This window comes from Phocoena phocoena, chromosome 1 (assembly GCF_963924675.1).
Source record: "Phocoena phocoena chromosome 1, mPhoPho1.1, whole genome shotgun sequence".
NCBI lineage: Eukaryota > Metazoa > Chordata > Mammalia > Artiodactyla > Phocoenidae > Phocoena > Phocoena phocoena.
This window is the reverse complement of record NC_089219.1, coordinates 37,794,431-37,811,688: the sequence shown is the minus strand read 5'-3', so window position 1 is coordinate 37,811,688 and position 17,258 is coordinate 37,794,431. Positions and strand designations below refer to the sequence as shown.

At 42.8% G+C, this 17,258-nt stretch overlaps 1 protein-coding gene across 3 annotated transcripts in view; it reads right to left on the bottom strand.

Annotated features, from left to right (window-relative positions):
• MAST2 (microtubule associated serine/threonine kinase 2) overlaps positions 1-15,191 on the bottom strand; it is a 197,758-nt gene extending 182,567 nt beyond the window's left edge. For all 3 annotated transcript variants that reach the window (XM_065878615.1, XM_065878623.1, XM_065878633.1), the window contains exon 1: positions 15,006-15,191. In XM_065878615.1, coding sequence (XP_065734687.1) covers positions 15,006-15,191 — 186 coding nt within the window. The remainder of the gene's footprint in view (positions 1-15,005) is intronic.
• Positions 15,192-17,258: the final 2,067 nt, after the last annotated feature.

The window sequence follows — 17,258 nt, the reverse complement described above, 5'->3', positions numbered from 1 at the left end:
GACAACAACAGGACAATGTGAGCTTCAATTAGCAGTAAAAAAAAAAAAAAAAGAAAGAAAAACATATAAAATATGGGTTGAAACCCATCAAATACATTTAAATGTATGACTCCACGGTGATAATAAAAAATAACTAACTGATCACCATCTGAAGATGATAGGGAACCAATTTATTACCTTAAAAACTAGGTAAATAAAAGGAAAGAATCAGACCATTCTTACATGAACTATACCACTGGGAATCAAACAGTAGATGAGAAGCATCTCCTTAAAATGCTATGCCACCTAATAAATGAAAACAAAATGATAGAATTATATCACTACTTTGCAACTCCCAATTAGCGAATCTCAGCACTGAGCATCAGCACACTGCTACAATCAAAGAGCAAAAAGCAGACATCACATGCCTCCTGTTGAAAGAACACACTACCACCCAAAATCTTGCCAAAGGAATTGAACCTGAGGCTGATTAAGCCTCTGTATCCAGCTGTAATTTGCAGGAAATACAACAGGACATAAAACATTTTGAAATGCACCATAACTATGCAATCTAGACTTTGGGAAACTCTACAGGCCAAATGCCCTAAGGTTTTTCAACTTACAGATTTTAAGGAAAAGGAAGAGATAAAAGGAAAAGATTAAAAAGAGACAGGGACTTCCCTGGTTGTCCAGCAGTTAAGACTCCACGCTCCCAAGGCAAGGGGCCCGGGTTCAATCCCTGGTCAGGGAACTAGATCCTGCATGCCACAACTAAAGATCCCGTGTGCTGCAACTAAGACCCAGCACAGCCAAATAAATAAATAAAATTTTTTTTTAAAAAAAGCATGAGATATTTCTATCCACTAGGATGGCTAGATTTTTTAAAAATGGAAAATAACAAGTGCTAGCAAGGTCACAGACAAACTGGAACCCTTGTAAATTGCTGGTGGGAATGTTAAAATGATACACCCACTGTGGAAAACAGTTTGACAATTCATCAAAAACTTAAACATAGAATTATCATATGATCCAACAATTCCACTCCTGTATATAGAAACAAAAAATTGAAAAACAGGTGTACAAACAGAAACTTGTACACAAATGTTCATAGGGGTACTACCACAATCACCAAAAGGTAGAAACAACCCAAATGCCCATCAGTTGATGACTGAATAAACCAAATGTGGTATATCCATATAATGGAATATTACTCGGCCATAAAAAGGAATGACATACTGATGATATATGCTACAATAGGGATGAATCTCAAAAACATTACATTAAAAAAAAAAAAATTACATTAAGTAAAAGAAACCAGACATAAAAGGCCATGTATTGTATGATTCCCTTTATATGAAATGTTCACAGTTCACAGAGACAGAAAACAGATTAGTGGTTGCCAGGGACTGGGGGAAGGAGGAAATATTCTGGAACTAGATAGTGGTGATGGTTATACATTTGAATGTACTGAATGTCACTAATCGTAAATTTTATGGTAAGTGTATTTTACCACAATTTAAGAAGTCAAAGCACATGTAGAGGTAGGGTGTCTAGGGCCACACTTCCTTCCAGGAGCCTATTAAAGTGAAAATAGCCGAGACCCAGTTGCCTTCCTCTCTGGCTTCTCTTGGCTTCCTTATGGCTTTTTTCTCTTCCACATGGCTGGGTGGACAAACTGAGAAATGCCTACAGAAAGCTATCACTAGCCACCAAGACCTGAAAGAGTGTGGGGGTTGCCAGAGACTAGCTCTGCCACAGACGGAGGAAAACAAGCTTTTCCAGACCTCCTAGGTATTCCTGCAAAAAGGCCTTTACAGGCATTCAAAACGGTTATTATCCAAAACTCTGTGGGCCTATAAGGAATGAAGGTTCTAGGTGGTCTATATCCAGAATAATAGGATTTCTACATAGTTCTAGCTGAGGACCATATTAGGGTTTGAGGGCTATGGCAAGGTCTAGCTAGATATTGACCAAACATGATTCACCTTCCTCCTGGGCACAAGCTATGGCCCTATGATTGAATTCTGGCAACAGAATATGGGTGGAAGTGATTAAGCCATTTCCAGGTCTGCCCATCAACAACTCCCACAAGATTCCCCCACCTGCCTCAGGTGACCTTGGAAGCCATGTGTAGAAAATGGTAGAGCCTCCATTACTCTAGGTTCTTTTGAATGTATTTTTTACAGCAACTAGTGTTCTTAAATATAAAAGAGTACTGGGATTTCCCTGGTGATCCAGTGGGTAAGACTCCGCACTCCCAATGCAGGGGGCCCGGGTTCAACCCCTGGTTGAGGAACTAGATCCCAAATGCATGCTGCAACTAAGAGTTCGCATGCCGCAACTAAGAAGTCCGCATGCCGCAACTAAGAAGTCCGCATGCCACAACTGAGAAGTGCGCATGCTGCAACTAAAAACAAAAATGATCCTGCATGCTGCAACGAAGATCCCGCGCACCGCAACCAAGACCCGGCATAGCCTAAACGAATAAATAAATATTTAAAAATAATAATAATAAACATATAGAAGACTACTAGCATGAGAGCTAGTAGTAAAATGTCCCATTCTCTTACTGGTCAAAGGCAGGTTTCAGATTTCCTGAGGTCACCTAAAAAAAAATCATCTTGGTAACACCCTTTTGAAACAACTTAAGGACTTTTTAAAAATTAATACCAACTTTTTTTTTTTTTTTGGCTGCACCACGCACCTTGCAGGATCTTAGTTCCCCAACCAGGGATTGAAACTGGGCCCGTGGCAGTGAAAGCACAGAGTCCTAACCACTGGAATGTCAGGGAATTCCCAATGCCAACTATTTTTAAACTCTTTTTGTCTTTAAAACATTCTTGAAGATCTCAAATAGTCATGAAAATTAGAAGGCCAGACAGTACTATATCACCTCTGCTTTGCTGAAATACAGGCAGAGAAACTATGTGGCTTGTTAACCTCCCAACACATTAAAGGTTAAAGGATTTGTGCATCTGCTACCCAGGTTCACCCTTAGAAAATATTTAGTTACATTAAAGTTGGTACAACTAAAACGATATTACAGAATTTTAAAATGCGGTTTCCTTGGCCTGAATTTGCTCTTAATTATGTTCTAAAATCTAGGGAGACTATATATATATATATATATATATATATATATATATATATATATATAATATCTTCTAAGCCAGTTAGTTAAGAAAGAAATCCATAAAAGTTTCCCTAAAGGGAAAAACGCACAAATTAAAGCCACCTTTTCAAGCTGAACAAAGTAAAAGAAGAGTTCAATAACACCAACAAATCAAAGGTCAAGACATACCTTTTTCTATTATATTTCTTTATAAAACCAGATGAGAACACAGAAAAATATGAACTCTATATTCACACATTCTATGCACTTACCCTAAAAATATAATAATTAACCATTATTGAATGCTCACTGGTATCAGGCTTTGTAATAAGTGTTTTACATGGATTAATTTATTAAATCCTAACAATAACCCTATGAAATTGGTAATGATAGTATGTCCATTACATTTATATGGGATAAGTAAGGCTTAAAGAACTTAAGTAACTTGCATCAGATAACAGAGTTGGAATCTGAGGTCAGAGAATGACTTAATCACTATACATTCACTCAAGAAGTATTTATTTAGTACCTCCTATATACAATTCTAGAAGCTGGAGATACAGCAGTAAGGAAAAACCAACCCAAATTCCTACCCTCATGAACCATATATCCTAATGTGTGAGAATGACAATAAATAACAAATATGTGACAGTAACAGGTGAATAAAGGACACGAATAAGAAGAGGGGAAGGGAATGACTAAGAGTGCTACTTTAAAAAGGCTGGTCAGGGGCTTCCCTGGTGGCGCAGTGGTTGGGAGTCCGCCTGCTGATGCAGGGGACGTGGGTTCGTGCCCCGGTCCGGGAAGATCCCGCATGCCGCGGAGCGGCTGGGCCCGTGAGCCATGGCGGCTGGGCCTGCGCGTCCGGAGCCTGTGCTCCGCAGTGGGAGAGGCCACAGTAGTGAGAGGCCCGCGTACCGCAAAAAAAAAAAAAAAAAAAAAAAAAAAAAAGGCTGGTCAGGCTTCCCTGGGGGCGCAGTGGTTAAGAATCCGTCTGCCAATGCAGGAGACATGGGTCCGAGTCCTGGTCCAGGAAGATCCCACATGCCGCGGAGCAACTAAGTCTGTGCGCCACAACTACTGAGCCCGCTCGCCTAGAGCCCGTGCTCTGCAACAAGAGAAGCCACCGCAATGAGAAGCCCACACATCACCACGAAGAGTAGCCCCCGCTCGCCGCAACTAGAGAAAGCCTGCATGCAGCAATGAAAACCCAACACAGCCAAAAACAAATAAAATAAACAAATTTATTTTAAATAATAAAAAGGCTGGTCAAGGAAGGCCTTTATCTGAACAGAGACCTAAATGAAACGAGGAAGCCAGTCATATAAATATATCCAGAAAAAGAACACCTCAGGTAGAGAAAACTACCAAGTATAGAAGTCCTCAAATAATAATTTTTAAAATGTCCTCAGGCAGGAGCATGCTTAATATATTTGGAGACCATCAAGGCAGCCAGTGTGAACAGAGCTCAGTAACAAGAGGAGGAGTAGAAGGAAATGAGGTTAGAGAAGGCCAAGAGGCAGATCATGCAGACTCTTAAGTACAAAGCAAGCACCTTCCATTTTGATCAACTGTGATGGAAAGCCACTTTTGAGTAGGGGATGGTAACAAACTTTGATTTTAGCTTTTACAGGATGATACCGATCTTGCTGTGTGCAAATTATCATGGGGGCGGAGGGGAGAGGAGGTAAAAGAACAGAATCAGGAAGACAGGTTTGGAGACTTATAGTAATCCAGATGAAAGATGACAGAGGCTAAGGTTAAGGTAGTGATGGAGCTAGTGGGGAAAAGTCTCATGCAATTTGAATGTAGCACCAACCAGAACTGATGGGCTGAATGTGGAATATGAGGTTAAGAAAAGAATCAAAAACAACTTCCATGTTTTGCTCTAAATAAATGAGTGAATGATAGTGCCATTTACTGATGTGAGAAAGACTGGGGAAGCAGTGGAATGGGAAGTGAAAAACAGGGTTCAGCTTTGGACCCATTAAGTTTGAAAGGTCTATTAGCTACCCAAATAGAAATGTTACATACACAATTGAAAATAGGAGAGCTCAAAAGAAAGGTCAAGACTAGAGAAATAAATGTGGGAATCAGCACAGAGATGGAATGTTAAGTAATACAATCTGATGAGATTACATCAGGAGAGAGAATAGACTGCAAAAGCAGATTAAATACTGAATGCTCTCAAGCACCAGTGAGATTGGAAGAAAACCAAGACAGCATGGTCCCAGGAGCCAAATGATGGAATGATCAACCATGTCAAAAGCAACAGGTCGAGTGAGATGAAGACTGAAAACTGGCCCCTGGGTTAGACCAATGATGACCTTGACATAAGTGTTTCAGTGGAATGACGGGGGACTAAAGCCTGACTTGACTGGAATGGGTTCAAGAGGAGAGGAAGTGAAAGAAGATATAGACAACTCTTTCAAGTAGTTTTGTTATAAAGAGGAGGACTCTCCTACTCACAATTATTTCGTATCCCTTGCTCTTTTACCTGAATAACTGCAAGAGCCTCTTAACTGGTTCCACATACCCATTCAGTCAATGCTCGCTAAAGTAGCCAAATAAGTGGGATTAAAATGAATGTTAGATCATGTGATTCTTATGCTCAAAACTCTCCAATGGCTTCTCATCTCGTTCAACATGAAAGTCAAAATCCTCACAGCTGCCTGTAAGACCCTTACCAATCTGAAACTCTCCACAATTCAGCCCTCCTCTCCCCATCTTTCCCCTCTGAGCTCACCTACTACTCTTCCTCTTACTCACTCTACTCCAGCCACACTTGGCTTCCTTGGTGTTCCTCAAACACAAATTTTAGAGCTGGAGGTATGCTTCTACCCCAAGGTGCTTCCTATTCCCTCTACCAAGTATACTCTTCCCCCCACATAATCTAAATGCCTCAATCTCTTACATTCTTCAGGTCTTTACTCAAACATCTCATTCCAAAGAGATGCCTTTCCTGATAATGCTATTTAAGCCATAAAATCCCCCATCACTCTATATTCCCCTTCCCTGCTTTATTGTATTTATCACCATATAGCATACTACATATTTTACTTATGTCTTTTATTATCTGATTCCCTCTACTAGAATAGAAACTTTGAAAGCAGGGTTTGTCATCTGCCTTTTTCACTTCTATAATCCCAACAGTAACCAAAAAATTTTAAAAAAACAAAAACAAAACAAAAAAAACTTCTTGAATCCAAGGATGAATGAATGAGAGGGAATGCAGGGTTAATGAATTTTTTTCAAGATGGAAAATACTGTAGCATGCTTGTATGTTGATGAGAATCATCAACAGAAAAAAAACATTAATGATTCAGGAGTAGGAAAGAATAATTCCAAGAATAAAACTCTTATTTAGATGTAGGGGTTGGCCTTAGATGGGAATAGGAACAGATTATCCATAGCAATAAGAGAGAGGGAAAAGAATGCGGGTACAGGGCTTCCCTGGTGGCGCAGTGGTTGAGAGTCTGCCTGCCGGATGCAGGGGACACAGGTTCGTACCCCGGTCCGGGAAGATCCCACATGCCGCGGAACGGCTGGGCCCGTGAGCCATGGTTGCTGAGCCTGCGCGTCCGGAGCCTATGCTCTGCAGCGGGAGAGGCCACAACAGTGAGAGGCCCGCGTACCGCAAAAAAAAAAAAAGAATGCGGGTACAGATATAGGTAGGTTGGGTGACTTGTAATGGGAGCTTGTAGGATTATCTTTGTTTTTTCTTCAGTGAAACAGGAAGCAAGGACATCAACTGAGAGTAAAGAGGACAAATAGAGTGCTAGAAGTTTGAGGAGAACGATTAAACTATCATTTAAGAGTGAATGGAGGGAATTCCCTGATGGTCCAGTGGTTAGGACTCCCTGCTCTCACTGCTGAGGGCCTGGGTTCAATCCCTGGTCGGGGAACAAAGATCCCACAAGCCGTGTGGCACTGCCAAAAAAAAAAAGTGAACAGACTAGGGAATGTCATAGGATTGACTGTCATTGCTGAAAGACTCCTTAGGTTCATGATCACAAATTTAGATGTCAGCATCGTTGTGTTTTCCTCCAGCCACATTCAGCTGCCTAGACACAAGGGCAGAATAGGCAGAGTTGGTTTAATCATGGTTGGAATTTTATCAAGCAGGTATGATAGAAGGTACTGAAGGTACATGCACAGCAGTAATTATGAAAGCCCATGAAATGTTAAGTTGGACAAGGAGGAAAGTAGAGGCATGAGGTGACTGACAATGAAAAGGTAGTCTGGACTTCCCTGCTGGCTCAGTGGTTAAGAATCCGCCTGCCAATGCAGGGGACATGGGTTCGAGCCCTGGTCTGGGAAGATCCCACATGCCACGGAGCAACTAAGCCCATGCGTCACAACTACTGAGCCTGCGCGCTAGAGCCCACAAGCCACAACGACTGAGCCCCCATGCCACAACTACTGAAGCCCACCTAGAACCCATACTCCGCAACAACAGAAGCCACCGCAAAGAGAAACCCATGAACCGCAATGAAGAGTAGCCCCTGCTCGCTGCAACTACAGAAAGCCCGCATGCAGCAGCGAAGACCCAATGCAGCCATAAATAAATAAATAAATTTATTTATTTTTTTAAAAAAAATCAACAGACCAGAGGTTCCAAAGCGTTTGAACAATTTTTGGAGAGGAAATCCTAAAATGAATGTGAGCTAGAGAAACAGAAGATGATGTGAAGGTCAGAGTCTGGCAAGCTCAAAACTAAGATTTTAGAGGCAGAACAATTATTGGTAAAGATGAAAAGTACCTAATGAATATGGAAGTAAGAGGCTCAGGTTGATGTCAATTTTCCCCATCAATTATTTACTGTACTTCCACTGTACACATGGCTATAGTGCAGAGAAAAGAGTTTGGGAGTTAACAATGAGGAACAACAAAAAGGTGGTCAACTATGTCTGACTAACAATGCATTTTGTGTAAGTCCTTACTGCCAATAACGTCTAGCCTCTGCTCTCCCTTGAGGACTTTTTCCTCTTCCCCCAGGGCTAGCCCTTGACCCAACAACCTGGTTTTCAAAACTCTTTGGAACCCCAAGTATGTATATAATGAAGAAAAACAACCAATAACTGCTGATAAAAAGTAATAATTACCAAGGTACCATAGGGATTTTATCAAGAAAGTACAAAGCTAGGTGGCAAATTTAGCAGAGAATCATAAGCAGCTAAGACCAGCAATAAAGGAGGCATAATGATTGCAATATTAAGCTGCCTCTCACAGTCCTAATCATAGGTCACCATGAATAACTGGGGTGGATAAAGCTTTTAGGTTGATCTTAGGCTATGGGCATCCAGTAAAACAAAGATGGGAAAAATCTGGAGGCAGATGTGTCCTACCCTCATCAGGAAACACTGTCCAACCTGCTTCAACCATCCCAGGCTCTCTGCTCCCAGTACCTCTGATGAAATCAAATCTTCCAAAGGTAACAGGTTTTCAGGAGCTGGCCCTTATTCATATTACTTCTGGACAAGAGGGGAGGGAGGGCCAATAAACATTCTGTATTGAGGGACTTCCCTGGTGGTCCAGTGAGTAAGACTCCACACTCCCAATGCAGGGAGCCCGGGTTCGATACCTGGTCGGGGAATCAGATTCCACATGCACACCACAATAAGTGTCCGCATGCCACAACTAAGAGTCCACATGCCGCAACTAAGAGCCCACATGCTGCAACTAAATATCCCGCGTGCCCCAACTAAGACCCAGTGCAGCCTAACTAACTAAATAAATAAATAGACATTCTGTATTGAAAACTCAGAAAAATTCTCAAATGCCCATGTCTCAATCACCATGTCCTACATTGTATCCTCCACACAGCCGCCAGAGTAATCCAGCTAAAAAACAAGAAAGACCACCCTGCTTCCCTACTTACTATCTTTTTACATAATACTAAAGACCATCTACAATCTAGGCTCCTTTAGTCTCTTAACTCAACATCTGTAGCTTCAAGTTCAACTTCCAACAATACTAAATTGATTACAGTTCCCTACACAATATATGCAGCTTCCCCTCTGTATGTTTTGTGCCCCATGCTTTTGCCCGTATACTAATATTATGGTGCAGAATAAAGAGAAGATACTGATTTCCATGAAAATAATTTTGAAAATTCCTTAATGATGCCAAGAGAATTCAAAATTCAAAATATTTTAATCTTTTTCTATTCATTCAGTCCACAAATAATTCATTCAGTCAACAAGTAACTACTTAACACCTATTGTGACAAAGCCCTTGACTACGCATTATGATAGATAAAATGATGATATAGTTCCTACCCTCAATAATTTACAACTTAAAAGCAGATATGAAATAATACAAAATGAATACAGAAGGATAGAAGTGCTATTTACTACAGCCCAATCATGGAAAAACAACTTCACAGAACAGTTTCTGTGGCATGAGTTAGGCCTGGAAACTTGAGTAGAATTTTAATGGGCAAAGACAGAGAAGAAAGAGCTTTTCAGATGGATGATTAATTAAAATAAATATATGGGGACTTCCTTGGTGGCACAGTGGTTAAGAATCCACCTGCCAATGCAGGGGACACAGGTTTGATCCCTGGTCCGGGAAGATCCCACATGCCATGGAGCAACTAAGCCCATGCACCACAACTACTCAGCCTGAGTTCTAGAGCCCGCAAGCCACAAACACTGAGCCTGTGTGCCACAACCACTGAAGCCCATGCGCCTAGAGCTCATGTTCTACAACAAGAGAAGTCACCACAATGAGAAGCACGCACACTGCAACGAAGAGTAGCCCCCGCTTGCTGCAACTAGAGAAAGCCCACACGCAGCAACGAAGACCCAACACAGCCAAATATAAATAAATTAAATAAATAAATGAATTTAAAAAATATATATACATATGAAAATGCCTAAGCAGTAAACAAATATTTACTGAATGTCCATTACGTACCAGTTAAAACACTAAAGGCTGGTATAATGATGAATAGACAGCCTCTGAGGAGTTTTTTCTCTGATGAGAGACTGACAGCCAATCAGAATGAGGAAATACATGTTTCAAGTGCCAGCACACATATCTATGTTTCTAATAAATATTCAGACTAATAACTATGTTTCAAATACCATACTAGGCCCTAGGTAAATGAAAGAGTCTGGGCCTCAAAGAACTTACTTATGAGAGAGACAAACTATTTGAATAATGTACGCTACAATGGAGACAAAGCAAAGTCTTGGGAATGAAGAGAAGGGGCCTCTAACTCTGATTCTTATAAAAAGTGATAAGTATCAAGTAGACCTTGAATGCCAAGGTCTTCAAACTTTATTCTATGGTATCAAGAAGCTAATGAACTTAAGGATATGGGGAGGGGGAAGGGTGAGTTTTGACAGGGCGAGAGTCATGGACATATACACACTAACAAACGTAGTAAGGTAGATAGCTGGGGGGAAGCAGCCGCAAGGCACAGGGATATTAGCTCGGTGCTTTGCGACAGCCTGGAAGGGTGGGATGGGGAGAGTGGGAGGGAGGGAGACGCAAGAGGGAAGACATATGGGAACATATGTATATGTATAGCTGATTCACTTTGTTGTAAAGCAGAAACTAACACACCATTGTAAAGCAATTATACCCCAATAAAGATGTTTAAAAAAAAAAAAAAAAAAGAAGCTAATGAAAGTTTCTGAAGATAAAGCAATAAAATGATCATTTAACAAATACTTATCTATCACTGGAACTCAGGTAGGCAAGGAGTTCCAATCTTTTTTTTAATTAGAATGCAGAATAAATCAGAGGTTAAAAGACTAAAAACAAGTAAATGCAGTTAAAATATTACAACAACCAAGACAAAAATTTATAAATGCTGAATTAAGGTGACGACAGTGAGAACAAAGATTTGAAAGATGTTATGAAGACAGAATCAGCAGAACCTGGATAAGGGGGTCAAGGGAGAGGGAAAAGTCAAAGACCATGGATATAATTTCAAGTTTGATGACAAGAAAAAGGAAAGACACGGGGAGACCACATTTCAAAGGAGAAATAATGGATTCTATTTCAATGATACAGTAAGCCACTTAGCTAGAGATCCAAGTTCTGCATCCTGTTCAGAAATTATTCCTAAATACCAGCATGGTATAACATGTAACAAGCATTATTCCATATCATGAGAAATGGAGAACAAAGTCATTTGTGAAAGGTAGATGCTTGGTGATCAGCTAGGTTCTTATTCCCTGAATGAATGGAATAATCCATCCAGCCTCATAACACACGAAACTGAAAATTTTAACTTTTCAACATCAAATAATTTCTAGTTATGGACTTTCAAGGACACTATCAGTTTATGAAAATCACAAATGTTAAGATCACAAATGCTGAGGGTCTAATGTGGAAATATTAAGCCCAGAAATGGAAATGTAGAGCTAAGGAAAGAGGTCAGGCCTAGAGACTCAGATCACTCTACAAGGAGGTTCTGTGACACAATGCTATGTGTCATCCTAAGCACTTGCCTATTATACATCCTAAGCACTTGCCACAAATAGGGTAAGCCTGCTAAAAAACAAAGTACAATTAAGAAAAACGCTGGGAACTCCCTGGCAGTCCGGTGGTTAGGACTTGGTACTTTCACTGTGGGGGTCTGGGTTCAATCCCTAGTGGGGGAACTAAGATCCCCCAAGCTGCACAGTGTGGCCAAAAGAAAAAAGCTAAGGACAGAGGACATATCCGCAAGGAACATATTGGGGACAGAGACAGAAAACAGTAAAAGACACCCAAGAAGCAGTCAGAGTAACAGGGGTAGAATGGACATTATGACAAAAGAGAAGAAAATATCGAGAAGGAACACATGCAAAAATTAATCAAAATAAAGCTGAGGTAGTCATACTAATATCAGATAAAAGACACTTTAAAATGCATAATTGTAGTATAAAAGCTCACTATAAAATAACTGACGTTTATTTCACCAGAAACGTTTAACAATTGTATTGTACACTTGAATGCACCTAATAAAGAGAAAAACAAAAAAACAAAAACAAAAAAAAGAAGGAACACATGGTCAAGAGTGACAAATAGTTCAGAGGTCAGAGAAGATGAGGAATGGGGAAAGGCTATCATATTTAATCATTTAAAGGTCCCTGGGACTGCTGCATCTCTCTGTGTAATTCACAATGAAAAATTTTCACAAATAGCCACACTTTTTTTTTTTTTTTTTCTAATTTTTGGCTGCGTTGGGTCTTCATGGCTGCGTGGGCTTTCTCTAGTTGCGGCGAGTGGGGTCTACTATTCCTTGCAGTGTGCAGGCTTCTCATTGCGGTGGCTTCTCTTGTTGCGGAGCACGGGCTCTAGGCGCATGGGATTCAGTAGTTATGGTGCACGGGCTTAGTTGCTCCGTGGTATGTGGGATCTACCCAGACCAGGTCTCAAACATGTGTCCCCTGCATTGGCAGGCGATTCTTAACCACTGCGCCACCAGGGAAGCCCCAACACACATTATTTTTTAATTAAAAAAAAAAGGAAAAGTTTTAGTATCCATCATGGTATAATCACACAATGGAAAATCACACAGCAATGAAAAAGAACAAGCTTTTTCTAAAAGCAACAACATAGATGAATCTCACAGACATAATGAAAGAATCTAGTCACAAAAGAGTACAAACTGTACGATTCCATTTACATGAAGTTCAGAAGAGGCAAAACTAATCCATGGTGATAGAGTTTGGGAGAGTGGTTACCTCTGGAGAAGGGTAATACCTGGGAGAAAGTACAAAGGAACATTCTAGGGTATTGGAAATGTTCTACATCCTGATCTGAGGTGTGGTCACATAGGTGTATTCATTCTGTAAAAGTTCATGGGCTGAATGAACCTTTGATTTGCACACTGTAGATAAGTCACATCTCAGTTAAAAAGTAAATAAACAAACACACAAAGTTACTGGTGACCTTGAAGACAACACTTTGGGGGAATTTATTTGTAGAAGCCAAATCACAATATGGGGTATGTATACAAGGTGAAGAAGCTGAGACAGTGAATACAAACTCATTTTTCACGAAGGTTGCTGGTAAAGCAAAAATGAGATTACAAAGTAGCTTAGGTAGGTTACAAAACTCAGGGAAATCATGTTGTTTTGTTTTTATTTGAGGTATAAGACAAAGAGAAAATAACATACATAACAAGGGCCTACAGCCTATGAGAGGGAATGAAATCAAGAACATAGAGGGATTAGCCTTGGAAAAGAGGATGAATACTTCCTTCTTTGAGATTTAAAAGATGAGAGAACACAGAAATCCTGAGATAGAGAAGTGGGAGAAATCAAGTTACCTTGAACTCTTTAGTGAAGCATGTGATAAGGTCAATTAGACCAGGTGAATTGAGTCAGGAAAGGATCTGGGCTTTAAGTACATTTTTAAATGTTTCAAATAGGAACTGCAGAGAATATAAAACACAAGGATGAAGAAGGAAATTACAGTCAGAGGACAATGCTCAGTGGCCTGAAAGCAAGGGCAGAAATGGCACAGTCTACTCAGGACTAGGTGGAGAATACAAGATAAAAAAACAAAAGGCGGGGGGGCTTCCCTGGTGGCGCAGTGGTTGAGAATCTGTCTGTTGATGCAGGGGACACAGGTTCGAGACCTGGTCCGGGAAAATCCCACATGCCGCGGAGCAGCTATGCCCGTGCGCCACAACTACTGAGCCCACATGCCACAGCTACTGAAGCCCCCACGCCTAGAGCCCGTGCTCCTCAACAAGAGGAGCCATTGCAATGAGAAGCCTGCGCACCACAACGAAGAGAAGCCCCCCTCGCAGCAACTAGAGAAAGCCCACACACAACGAAGACCCAACGCAGCCAAAAATAAATAAATTAAATTAATTTTGTAAAAAAAAGGGAGGGAAAAGTCCAAGGGCTAACATGTGCATCACTGAAACTATATAATAAAGAATGATGTCTAAGGAAAATACTTATTTAACATACAGCAAAGAGGCAGAAGACCTAACAGAACTCTTCAAAGATCCAAAGATGAAGTCACTAGGGTCTAGAGTAGAGTGTGCGAAAGGGAAGCTGTCACTAGAGTTCATTACTACAGAACATTTTTCTGTAACTCCCACAAGATCAAGAACCATATACTCTCCTTTCACTGAACTTCCTACAGCTACTAGTGACAACTTCTCCTCCCTGATAAAATTGACCTTTATCCCCTACTTCTAAATACACCTACACTTGATTAATAAATTATATAAACATACCCTGTCCATTCAGAAACTCCATGAACTTTTTACACTTCTGTGTTCTCCCACTAAGGTGTTTTCAGTGGTACAATCCTAGAAGGCAGAGACTATATCCACGAATTCTCTGTTCACAGTATTGGGTTTGGGATTACACACATGCATCCCCAAAGCACATGTTTTAAAAACTGCTTTCCCGTGAAATGAATCATTACTGGAGAGAAACTTTAACAATGCTTCGGAACATATTCCTACACGACTATAACTATGGCCAAATCAGAGAATGCTTAGGAATGACACCCGTTTTCACAACTGTCAACATAACCTCTAGAAAGTAGGATAACATTTACTATATTATTGACTATTTATTTGCCCCTCTGGATAATTCCTCCATACCTCTTTAGTCAGCCTATTCTTTGCACTTCATTTACTCCCAGCCTACATTCTAGCGTCCCTTCTTCCCATCCAGAACCCCTAACCTCAAACGCCCCACAGGACCATTTTTCAGCCCTACTCCCTCATTTCCTATTCAACCCCAGACCATCACTTCCATCCACTTCTCCACTCCCCATTTTTCTGCCTCTCCAGACCTCCCATTCCTTCTGCCGAACTATTCAGTCCCCACCCCTTCAACGCCCCAGCCCAAGTCTTCCCGCCTGAGATCGCCCTCCCCCATCGCTCCCTTTCAGGCTCCCCCTCCCCAACCCTTCCCTCCGAGACCTCGGCCAGCGCTACCTGCTCCCTGACTTCGGGCCCTGCGGGCCCCGCCCGCTCCTCCAGTAGCTGCCTCCCGGACGGCGCTCGCCGGCGCGAGGGCAGGGGCTGGGGCAGCTCCGCTGCCCGCTGAGCCCCATCCTCCCGGCGGGCGGCCGGCGGCGGCGGCGGCAGCTGCGGTCGGTCGCGGCAGCGGCTCCGCTTCATATCTGCGGCTGGGCCCTGGGCGTCAGCGCAGCGAATGTCCCGGCCCCGCACGGCCCCGGGCCGCGGCGCTACCGCGCCAACCACCGCCCGCGGCCACCATGGCCCGGCGGGCGCCCGAAGCCACCGACCCCAGCCAGCAGCTCCTCTGCGCTTTCTGGGGCCTCAAGAGCCGCGGCCTCCTCGGCGCTCCTTACGGAGGCGGCAGCATCGCCGCAGCGTCTTCTTCTCCCACCCGGTGCACGCTCGGGCGGCCACCAGCCGCCGCCGCCGCCGCCTCCGCCTCCACCGCAGCAGCCGGCTACACAGCCAGACGCCAACAGCTTGCCTGTAGCCCGGCCCCGCCCCTCCCTTCCCCTCGCGCGCGCGCACCGGGAGCCCGCCCGCCACCTCTGGCCGCGCGCCGCCTCCCGCGCACGCGCCAGCGAACGGTCGCGAGAGACCCGCCCTTGGCCCCACCGCGTGGTGGGGATGGGAGGGGGCGGAGAGCGGAAGGGGGCGGGGCCCCGACGCGCCCGCTGCGGCCGTGGAAGCTCCTTGATTCGTTCATTCATTCATCCATTCATGAAATTGTGTGTCTGGCCAAGCTAAGTGGTGGGGATCCAAAAGTGAATTACAACTGATCAGCGTCCTCAAGGAAGTAGGTGGAGAGGGACCAGGAGCAGCAAGGAGACAAAATAGACAACCAGTAAACAGAACACTAATGCCTGCCTTTTTGTTGAGCACCTTCCAACCAACCGTCAACTGATCTTCACATCACACTTTGAAGGCAGGTCTGCTCATTCTCCTGTTACAGATAAGAAGACCGACGGGAAGTAATATGTACCAGGTCACTGAGCAAACTCAAATTCTGGCTTTTCTGCCCCTTTCCACTGTTTCCTGTTGCTCCCAGAAAGTAAGACAGGGTGTGGAAAGTCCTATAAAAGAGGAAGAAGTGATGGATTCCTTCAAGTGGAAGGCGAAGACAAAAAGGCATCCCCATGATTCCCCACTGACAATGAAGTCATCATGTTATAGCCCAGTCCAGCCTGGCCACAGCGGTGGGCAGCGCAGCCTGCCTCTTTCAGTGACTCATCTGCTCAGCAACGTGGCTGTAGCTCAGCCCTGTCTGACCTCCTCCTTCTGGCTTTAGCTGGTCTGCCAAAGCACCATATTTTTCCTCTTTTGTCTTGACTGGAGTTCTTTCACAGAAGCCTTTACTGAAGGGTTCACCCATTTTTGCTTGGCCTCCGCCCTAAACCCTTTCTGAGAGGTAATAATAGCTAACATTATAGCATAACTACTGGATGCCAGACACTGTGCATTCAATTCACACATGTGCAAACAAGAGGTAAGTTGTATTATTTCCAGTTTACAGTTGAGGTTCAAGTTACATAATATGCTCAATATGACACAGCTAGTAAGTGCAGAGCCAGGATTCAAACCAAGGTCTGTCAGATACCAGAGCCTACACACACAACCAGTGTACTCTACAGCCAATCATCAGTCTGCTCCTGTATTCCCTGTTTCAGTTCCTCACCACCATCCATCCAGTTGCCTCAACCAGAAACCTGGAAGTCATCCTAGACTCCTTCCTTCCCCTCCTGCCCCCACACCCAATTAATGAACAAGTCCTGCTGCTTCTATAACCTTACCATCTCTCCAATCTGTCTCCTTTTTCCATCCCACTGGTACTACCTCAGCTCAAGTCTTATCTTCTCTCACCTACTTGACTGGGAAATCTTTCTAAATCATTCACCTACAGCCAGTCCCTTTCTCTTCAAAACCATCCTCCAAAAAGCCTTTACAAGAACCTTCATATAACATGTGACTCCCTTGCTTAAAACAGTTAAATAGATTTCCATGACCCTCAGGATGAGGTCTACTAAATTTACTATGATTGGCAAGACCATCTGAAATCTGGTCTCTGTCTACCTCACCTTCTCCTATTAATCCCTGCTATGTCAATTATTTATAGTTATGCCAGCTGTTTATAGTTCCCTGCATGTACAGGGTCTGACACATTCTTGGTTACAAACAACAGAAACAAACTGATTATCCTAAGCCTAAGGGGGAATTATTAGAAGGCTA